Below are 10,220 nucleotides of genomic sequence, written 5' to 3'. Positions count from 1 at the left end.
ACAGTTCAGTGAGCATTACTCATAAACGCGGATGGCAAAAAACAATAACAAAGACCCGAGTGACGTCATCTTCGAACTATCTATAGGCCGAAAGGCGTAAATGGCTAGTATTGTAAAGTGCAATAAATATGTTGACAATATCCTTCAACAGTCATGACGTCACTTCCTTTGTAATGACGCATGGTAACTTAGTAACTGACTCTAAACTATCGAAACAATGGAGGACGCCCTTATGAAATACTTCTCCGATTAGCATAACAGCGTATCCAGAGGAAAAAAACCCCATTATAAATCTGATCATGTTTTGACTTTTACACATTCTGATCACAAGACATATGAAAAGTTCTAGCCAGCATGAAGAATAAAAAGTACATATTTTGTTTGTTTAGAACCACGAATGTCGCCGTTGCTGGGCGACGTGACATCAGACTATTGAATACAATTGGGATTGAAATCTCCAATTTTTAAAAGTTCTTACGGCTAGCCAGATATTGGCATCGTCGTCGTCGTTGTCATTATTCATGTGTAACATGAGTACCTGGCCGTTAACAGCGTTGTCTGTGTCCGAAAAAATTGTATTATCGCCTAACAGCAGGCGTCATGTCACGTCCTACATGTTATGTGTTGCTGTTGGCGAGGGACCCCTTGTAAAGCGCTTTGAGCACGTTTGGTGGATATTGCTCTATAGAAAAGCTCTAGTTTTTTTGTGAAGTCTGCATCTCGCATGTCATGGAAATGAGTGAGTGAGTGAGTGAGTAAGTGAATGAGTGAATGAGTGAATGAGTGAGTGAGTGAATGAGTGAGTGAGTGAATGAGTGAGTGAGTGAATGAGTGAGTGAGTGAATGAGTGAGTGAGTGAATGAGTGAGTGTGATGATGAACAGAAATTCCACGTTTCATATTTGCGGTAATAAATTCTAATTCTAGTACCTATTTAGTTCATCCCCTCTTAATACCAGTTTGAGACTACTGGTCACCATTAGTGCGGCTATGCGGTCTAGTGGTCTCACACTTGTTTTCGGAACGGAAGATCCTGGGTTCGAGCCTAGCTCGTCGTATAGTTGGGTCCTTAGAAAAGGCTCTTTACTCACATTTTCTCACTCATACTCAAGTGTAAAATGAGTCAACAGCGTGGGCTCTGTCGGAAATTTTTTGTTAGGTACCTAATATTATGTTGCTGTTGGTCAGAGACCCTTTGTGGATGTTGCGTTGTATATAAAAAAAGTAGTGCATTTATATAGAGCAATATCCACTAAACGTGCTCAAAGCGCTTTACAAGGGTCCTAGGCCAACAGCAACACTTAACATGTAGAACGAGACATGACGAATGTTAGGCGATATGACATTTTTCCGACAGAGACAACGCTGTTAACGGCTAGGTACTCATTTTACACCTGAGTACGGTGAGAAAATGTGAGTAAAGAGCCTTTTCCAAGGACTCAACTATGCGCCGAGCGCTAGGCTCGAACCCAGGACCTTCTGATCCGAAAGCGAGTGTCATACTACAAGACCACATAGCCGCACAAGCTCAAGTTGTTTTTTTTTTTTTCTTTTTTTTTTTCTCTTGTTAATCCTCTCCTTACCAACTATAGGAAAATCGTCACATTCGTTAAGATACAACCAACAATTTTTCTAATTCAAATTTATCTTGTACATCATAAAATTTTAAAGAAATGAAAAGTGTGTTGTAGAGCATGTTTTGCTGAAGAAATTATTTATCGCAAGAACTTACTGCTATTGTGTTTGATTGATAAAGTATCTATTTTTGTGTTAGTTGGGTGTGAAATTTTGGGGAACAATCCTGAAAATGGCTGGTAAGGTGAGAGTTAAAGTTTACGTGTGGTGTCCGGGGTTCCTCAGCTGAGAGGGTCAAGAATAGCCCAACGCCAAGCCAGCGTGTCGTAAAAGGCGACTAATGGTGTGTGATTCCCCCCATCTTTGAGTCACCTGGTCCTCCAGGTTGGGGGTTGGCAAAGGGTTAACACCCCTTTCCGTTAAACTCAAACTGTTACAGAAACGCAGACAGACAAACTAAATCCTTTTTTCAGCTTGGGCGACCGAAGAGTTTCTGGAATAACAGAATTTATGAAGGACAACAGACAAAGCCGAAAGAATTAAAGAAGCTGATATACAGAGAAGTGGTAAGACCTGGAATGAGATTTTTAAAAAGTTAGCTCAGGATAGAGAAGGATGGAAACTGTTTGTCTGTGGCCTATACCCTGACCCATGGTGAAAAAGGCAATGATGATGACGATGATTTTGATTTTTATTCTCTCCAGGAACTGGTGTGTCCGAAGCGTGCAATATCGTGGACGTCTCTCGTTGCTACTCCCCCCTTCTGTCTAAAATTGATCTCAGTGGATACTGCAGGTAAGTCTCATCGTAGCCAGCGTTAACATAAAGCCTGACACAAGAACCCTCTTAGACTGGCAGTTTGACGTTATTTTTTTAGGTTTGTGTAGCGTCAAGTGAGTTGTCGTTAGTATAGATAGTTCGAAGATAACGTCACGCAGGCTATTGTTATTGTTTTTGCCATCCGCGTTTGTGAGTTGTTCTCACTAAACTGTATTAACCAGACTATAACAGTTCATGGTTACACAGAGTTTGTGTGTTGGTCCGTTATACTTCCAGATGGCAATGTTGTAAACTCCTTGGCCAAGCGCATTCTATCTATAGATAGTTCGAAGATGACGTTACTCAGGTCTTTGTTATTGTTTTTTGCCATCTGCATTTATGAGTAATGCTCACTGAACTGTAAACGTTCGACTATAAACGTTCACGGATACACACAGTTTTGTGTGTTGGTCCGTTATACTTCCGGATGGCAATGTTATTAGCTTCTTAGCCAAGCGCATACTATCTATAGCCTGACACAAGAACCTTCTTGGACTGGCAGTTTGACGTCGTTTTTTTGGTTTGTGTAACGTCTAGTGAGTTGTCGTTAGTATAGCTCAAGGAAACAAGTTATTTCATTGGTTGATGTATTGAAAACAATTCACGATTTGTTTTCTTTTGTGGCAAAAGACTGGCATTTTGACGTCATTTTTTGGTCAGTGTCAGGCTGTAACATTACGATGGCTACGGTATCATCCAATTATAGATATTATACGCTTAGATAAGAAAGCTCACAACATAACATTGGCATTCGGAAATATAACGGACCAACACACAATACTATGTAACCTTGAACTTTTATAGTCTGGATAAGATAACTACTCATCATAAACGTGGATGGCAATAAGCAATAACAAAGACCCGAGTGACGCAACTTCATTCTCGATATCTATAGGGAGGAAAAGTGTGATGTAAAAAAACCCAAACAACTGTTCCTATTTCATTGGAAGTGTAACACCACTCTTCCGGGGACTGGATACATACCTTGTGGAATTCATCTTCTGGTGTCAGAGTGATAGTATCTTATTTTCTAGTCAAAATAATTGCTGGTCGTCAATAAATATCATCCATCCTCGCTCTTTTATATCACGTGATTAAAAGAATCTGCCGATACATCCTGCTACTGAAATAGTTATGCCACCTCTATGCAATATGCGCTCGGCGCATAGTTGAGTCCTTGGAAAAGGCTCTTTACTCACATTCTCTCACCGTACTCAGGTGTAAAATGAGTACCTGGCTGTTAACAGCGTTGTCTTTGTCCGAAAACAGGTGGCATGTCCCGTCCTACATGTTAAGTGTTGCTGTTGACCAGGGACCCCTCGTAAAGCGCTTTGAGCACATTCAGTGGATATTGCGCTATATAAAGCTCATTAAAAAATGTAACCTATTCATTATTAGTACATCTCCAAAGGACTGGTTATATACACACTCCACGAATTTAGGAACCAAAAGAGTGGAGGGTTTGACGTCACGACTTTTCTTAAAATAATAAAAATAAATAAATAAAATTCCCTCTATTTATCCCATAGGGGAAATTTGTCTCTATGGAAGACTGGAATAACCCAGGCGTCAGCCGCCGCAGTGCAGCGCGCAAATTGAGCTAGGGCGAGGTGAGGTGACTTGCTCAAGGCCACCACACAGCGCAGCGGTGGGTGGTTTTATTCGGTACAAATAATTTGCATCATTATAGATGATTATTTGTTGTTGTTGGCTGTGGAAGGGGTTTGAGTCGAAACGTTTCGCGTCAAGTATTTCTTTTTCGAAATTTAAGCTCTTATATTCATTTTTGTTACATACAAAGAAGTTCTAATAATGATAGCCTGCAACATTGAAAATCACCTCTAAATTTCATATACAAAGCGCCTCAGATCATGATTACTGGATTAATTAATTAATTAATTACTTAATCAATTAATTTATTTTTATGTATTTATCGATTTATTTATTATTTATTTAAAATTAATTAATTAATTATTTTATTTACTTATTTATTTATTTTTTTCAATTTATCTATTTATAGCACATAGTTGAGTCCTGGGAAAAGACTCTTTACTCACATTTTCTCACCGTACTCAGGTGTAAAATGAGTACTGGTCTTTAACAGCACTGGCTCTGTTCGAAAAATAGAATTGTTATATCGCCTAACAAGCTTCATGTCTCGTTCTACATGTTAAGTGTTGCTGTTGGTTAGGGACCCCTTGCAAAGCGTTTTGAGCACGTTTAGTGGATATTGACCTATATAAAATATAGACGCTCAAGTTAAACGCTCAAGAAGTAATGCATTCGACGCTTTATGTCCATGTACTATTTATTTATTCATTTTTTATGTATTAATTAATTAATTAATTAATTAATTATATTTGTAAAATTTATTTATTTATCTATCTATTTATTTCTGGGTGGGGATCCTGACCTCCCATAGTGGGCAGGTACATGCTGTGTCTTCTATCCCCCTAACCTGTTTTCCAATTGTTTCCTGTCTCGTTGTCTTGGAATGAGATTACTAGGTTTTGTCTTGGCCCTGGCCGGAGTTCCTTGGCTGGGGGGGAAACCGTCGAATGTATAGTTATAGTTTTGGAAGATGATATTTTTTTCCTTGTAAATCATCTCTCTGTTATGCATTGTATTATGTTTAGTTTACATATTATATTATATGATTGGTAAACATTTGAGTGTATTCCTCTTAGTTAGGACCTGTGCTTGTGTCTGGATAAGACTTTTAGTGATCTCAATCTAAGTACTTTGATAGTGTGCTCTTGGAATCTACATCTGTTCCCTATTTGGACAAATTCCCCTTTGTCTTACCTTTTCTTGAGTGCTTTAATTGTAATTCTAGAACTTTTTACTATACCATTTTCTTCCTTTTTACTGGCGCTGATATGACCTTAATGTGTTGCAAGCGCGTAAAACCCTTAAAAACATAAAAAACATATCTATTTATTTATCTATTCATTTATTTATTTATTTATTTATTGAACCTATCCACTTCTAGAGCCCTCCCAGAGACGAAGTACTGCATTAGACGCCTCATGTCCAATCAGCAATGTCTCAGTTACCTCAGAGAAGCCATGCAGGGAGTTCTGAATCATCTCCAGAGGTACAGCGAATCCACCAGGTGTAGGAGGTTCATTCGGAGACCCAGATTCTAGGTAAATACAGGCGGTATAGATGGAATGAAATTGTGACCCTTCGCCTCAAAGATGTTGAAACTTGAATTTATAGCCAGAAATATCAGACTCGTGTTGAGTTTGTATGTTTTATTAAGGAGAATGGATACCATATTTTAGGGTGCTAATGCCAATAATTTATATTTTTTGACCAGTTTTAACATTAAATTCGGCTTTTAAGCATCTGGTCCATTCCGTCATAATACTGTTTTGAGACGATGGGTCACAATTGACGTCACTCAAGCCTTTGCTATTGTATTTTGCCATCCGCGTTTGTGAGTGATTCTTACTAAACTTTATTAACCAGACTATAAAAGTTCATGGTTACACGCAGTTTTGTGTGTTAGTCCGTTATACTTCCGGATGGCAATGTTGTGAGCTTCTTAGCCTAGCTCATACTATCTACAGATAGAATAAAATTGACGTTAGTCAGATCTTTGTGATCGTTTTTAGACAACCCAATTTTGGTCAATAGTTTTTTTTTTTTAAGTTAAAAAAATTGAGCGGCTATGTGGTCTAGTGTGGTATGACACTCGCTTTCGGATCGGAAGGTCATGGGTTCGAGCCTCGCTCGGCACATAGTTGAGTCCTTGAAAAAGGCTCTTTACTCACATTCTCTCACTGTACTCGGGTGTGAAATGAGTACTTAGCCGTTAACAGCGTCATCTCTGTCCGAAAAAAATGTAATATCGCCTAACAGGCGTCATGTCTCGTACTACATGTTAAATGTTGCTGGCCAATGACCCCATGTAAAGCGCTTTGAGCACTTTTAGTGGATATTGTGCTATATAAAAGGTCAATCTTTTCTTGGTCATTAGCTATCAATTAAATTATAATATCAATCAGATTATGAACGTTCAAGTTTACACAGCGTGGCTCAGCGGTACGGTCTTTGCTTTGTACCCGAAAGGTACAGAGTTCGATCACCTGCCGCTGCGCTATGTGGCCTTGAGCATTATATCACCTCGCCCTACTAGTTCGTTTGCGGCGCTGCACTGCGACTGACGCCTGTGTTATTCCAGTCTTCCCTTGGGATAGACTCTAGATACAAATTTCTACTCTGGGATGAATAAAGGGAATTTAAAATATTAATTTTTTATTTATAGTTTTTTTTTTTTTGGTGTGTGTTGGCAACAATATATCCGGCTGATGGATTGAAGGGGGAAAGAAGACGCAGCATGTCCGGCTATGTGGTCTAGTGGTATGACACTCGCTTTCGGATCGGAAGGTCCTGGGTTCGAGCCTCGCGCTCGGCGCATAATTGAGTCATTGGAGAAGGCTCTTTACTCACATTCTCTCACCGTACTCAGGTGTAAAATGAGTACCTGGCCGTTATCAGCGTTGCCTGTTTCCGAAAAATTGTAATATCGCCTTACAGGCGGCATGTCCCGTCCTACATGTAAAATGTTGCTGTTGTCCTTGTGAAGCGCTCTGAGCAAGTTTAGTGGATATTGCGCTATATAAAAGCTCAATTTTTGATTGCGTTCATTCTAAAGCTGTCACCTCTGTTATTATTCCATTCCACAGATTGCCTACCCAATGGGGGACTCACCCTGCCAGCAATCAGAATGAAGATATCGTCATCAAATTGATGGCAGCCTTTAAAAAATAATATTGTTAAAAATAGTTTAGCTTTAGTACAGCCGAATTACAGCATCCATTCATGTGAATTTATGATTTAATTTCGTTGTTTTAGATTTTATTGTTCTAGATAGTTATTATTATTTTTTTTAAAAAGCGCTTTTGAGCACGATTAGTGGATATTGCGCTATATAAATGCTCAGGCTCTTTTCGTTTGGGGAGATGTTGTAGTTGTGTCATTGTTAAAAAAATAAATAATCGATTATGTTGATTTTAAGTGAAGTACGAGTAAATACCACAAGTGAATCTGGCTATACTGAGGTACTTTGAAATTTTAAAAAATTGGCCAGAAAAATCGCCCTTTAATATCGATCGTTTATAATGACCGTCATCTTAGCAAAAGCAAAAGCAAAAAAAAAAAATATAAAAAAAAATATAAAAGAAACCAAAAAAAAAAAAATCCTCTCAAACCTGGGACTATGACAATCTTAATATTGAGAGTGTTTTTTGTTTGTTTGTTTATTTTTTCTTTTTGTGTGTGGACGTGATGACGGTCATTTTAACAGATCTATAATATTTGAAGGACTAATCTGCTGGCCAAAATATTTTAGTTGAATTTTTTTTTATTTTCAAAGTATGGCGGTAAAAATATTTGCTCGTTCACTATGAAGAGGAAGGAGATGTAGATAATATTATCTGGTTAACTTTGCCATTGATACTCGGGGAAAAGTCACGTAGATACCATTAAAAAAATTTTGGCCGAGAAACTCGTCCTTCATATGTCGATCTTGGCAAAACCTCTCAAACCTGTGGGACGTCGCAAGGCCCTCCTAGATTTGAGAGATTTTGTCATGAAGAGGGTGATTTAACTCTCTCCTTACCAGCTATTTTTAGAATTTCCCCCGAGAATTCACACCTACTCAGCACAAATTAGACTTTTCTTACTCTACCAAAACAGTAACAAGTGAGCTCTACAACACAGTGTTTAGTATTTATAGCTGTAAATCAAAGAATTTCATAACATTTTGTGATGTCCAAGAGAAATGAGAATGAGAAAACTGTCGGTTGCATCGTAACGAATGTGACGATTTTCCTATGGGTGGTAAGGAGAGAGTTAAATCGATATCAATATTATTTGAAGGACGAGTTTTCTGGCCAAATTTTTAAATAATATGTCGTGTCCTTTCAGAGCTCGGCTGGGTAACTGGTTAAACAAAGTTGTCGAATGCCATGAGATTTTAGAACTGCTGTTTGCTTTTAAAGTGGCCATTGTTTTACAACCAATTTTGACGGCTCTTTAGTAACATTTGTTGTTTCTTAAATCAATCAAAAGCAAATTGGGAAAACTTTACTAAAGATTTAGACAATGAGATCACCAATATAAAAAGTGACCCACAGAGATACGACGACTTTAGAACACTCATATGGAAAGTTGCAAAGAAAAACATCCCCAGAGGATGCCGAAAAAGTTATATTCCATGTCTCCAAGATGAAAGCAAGAAACTATATGAAAGATACATTGAATCATACAAGGTGGATCCTTTCAGCGAAGAAACCCTAGAACTGGGTGAAGAACTCACATCAATGATAGCCGATGAAAGATCAGAAAGATGGAAGGAATTAATAACCTCCACCAATATGAGCCTAAACAGCAAAAAGGCCTGGACTACAATTTCAAAACTGAATAATGACAAAAATACCCAGACAAGAGTGGCTGCAGTAACACCTGACCAAGTAGCACATCAGCTTCTACTTAATGGGAAACCAGCCAAGAAAGCACGAGGCCAACTAAAAGCCCTGAAACGTGAAATGGACAAAGCCCTCAAGGATAGTGAAGATCATCTTGGCTCTTTTACCCTGGAGGAGCTACTAGAGGCCTTGTCCCATCTGAAGGCAGGAAAAGCATCTGGACTGGATGGAATCACAACTGAGATGATTCAACACTTTGGCCCGAGAACCCTATCCTGGCTATTGGACCTCTTCAATGTATGCGCAAGGACAAACAGGCTGCCAAGTGCATGGAGGAAAGCAAGAGTAGTCGCCCTACTGAAACCGGGGAAAGATCCAAAATCCAAGAAAAGCTATCGCCCGATCTCCCTCCTGTGCATCGCATACAAGCTATTTGAGCGAATGGTTATGTCCCGCATGTCACCCAGTCTAGACGAACAACTGTCTCCAGACCAGGCTGGATTCCGACCAGGACGGTCAACATGTGGTCAACTTCTTAACCTTACACAATTCATAGAAGATGGGTTTGAGACAAAACAGGTTACTGGCACAGTCTTCGTCGACCTCACTGCAGCCTATGACACAGTGAATCACAAGATCCTACTCCTCAAAGTGGCTAAAATGATAAAGAATAAGAAAATTGTAAATATTATCCAGTCACTTCTCGAAAACAGGCGCTTCTTTGTTGAAATGGATGGCCGGAAGAGCAGGTGGCGCACCCAGAAGAATGGTCTTCCCCAAGGATCAGTGCTGGCTCCAACACTTTTCAACATATATACAAATGATCAGCCTGAGTTCCCAAATATCCGCCGATTCATATATGCTGATGACCTATGCCTCGCAACACAGGATGTGTCCTTCCAACCAATCGAGAGCAGACTGACAAATGCCCTAGACACCCTTACAAAGTACTACACTAAAAACTCGCTGAACGCCAACCCAGGGAAAACACAAGTGTGTGCATTTCACCTCAATAACCACCAAGCCCACAAAAAACTTAACATCAAGTGGAATGGCCAGACATTAGAGTACAACTACCACCCAGTGTACCTCGGAGTGACGCTTGATCGAACTCTGTCCTTCAGAGAACACGTGAGAAAGACCAAGGCAAAAGTGTCCACGCGTAATGCCCTCCTTGGAAAGCTGGCAAACATGAACTGGGGAACTGACCCTAAAACTCTAAGGACCACAGCATTGGCCCTCAGCTACTCAACTGCGGAGTACTGCTCAGCTGTATGGGCCCGATCATGCCATGCCTCCAAGCTAGACCCCGAGCTCAACAACGCCTGCCGGATCATAACGGGCCAGCTGAGAGCAACACCATTACCACTGGTCTACCGTGCAGTAGGAA

At 39.6% G+C, this 10,220-nt stretch overlaps 1 protein-coding gene across 1 annotated transcript in view; it reads left to right on the top strand.

Moving 5' to 3' along the window:
• Positions 1–7,230, top strand: part of LOC144978171 (uncharacterized) — a 21,089-nt gene extending 13,859 nt beyond the window's left edge. Inside the window, exons 2-4 of the mRNA XM_078923876.1 lie at positions 2,279–2,369; positions 5,386–5,542; positions 7,088–7,230. Coding sequence (XP_078780002.1) covers positions 2,279–2,369; positions 5,386–5,542 — 248 coding nt within the window. The 3' untranslated portion in view covers positions 7,088–7,230. The remainder of the gene's footprint in view (positions 1–2,278; positions 2,370–5,385; positions 5,543–7,087) is intronic.
• The last annotated feature ends 2,990 nt before the right edge of the window (positions 7,231–10,220 follow it).

The sequence above is a fragment of the Berghia stephanieae genome, chromosome 8 (assembly GCF_034508935.2).
Source record: "Berghia stephanieae isolate SIO BIC M18660-M18661 chromosome 8, UCSD_Bste_1.3, whole genome shotgun sequence".
Taxonomy (NCBI): Eukaryota; Metazoa; Mollusca; class Gastropoda; order Nudibranchia; family Aeolidiidae; genus Berghia; species Berghia stephanieae.
Note: the sequence above shows the minus strand (reverse complement) of the source record. Positions and strands in the feature narration are given on the sequence as shown.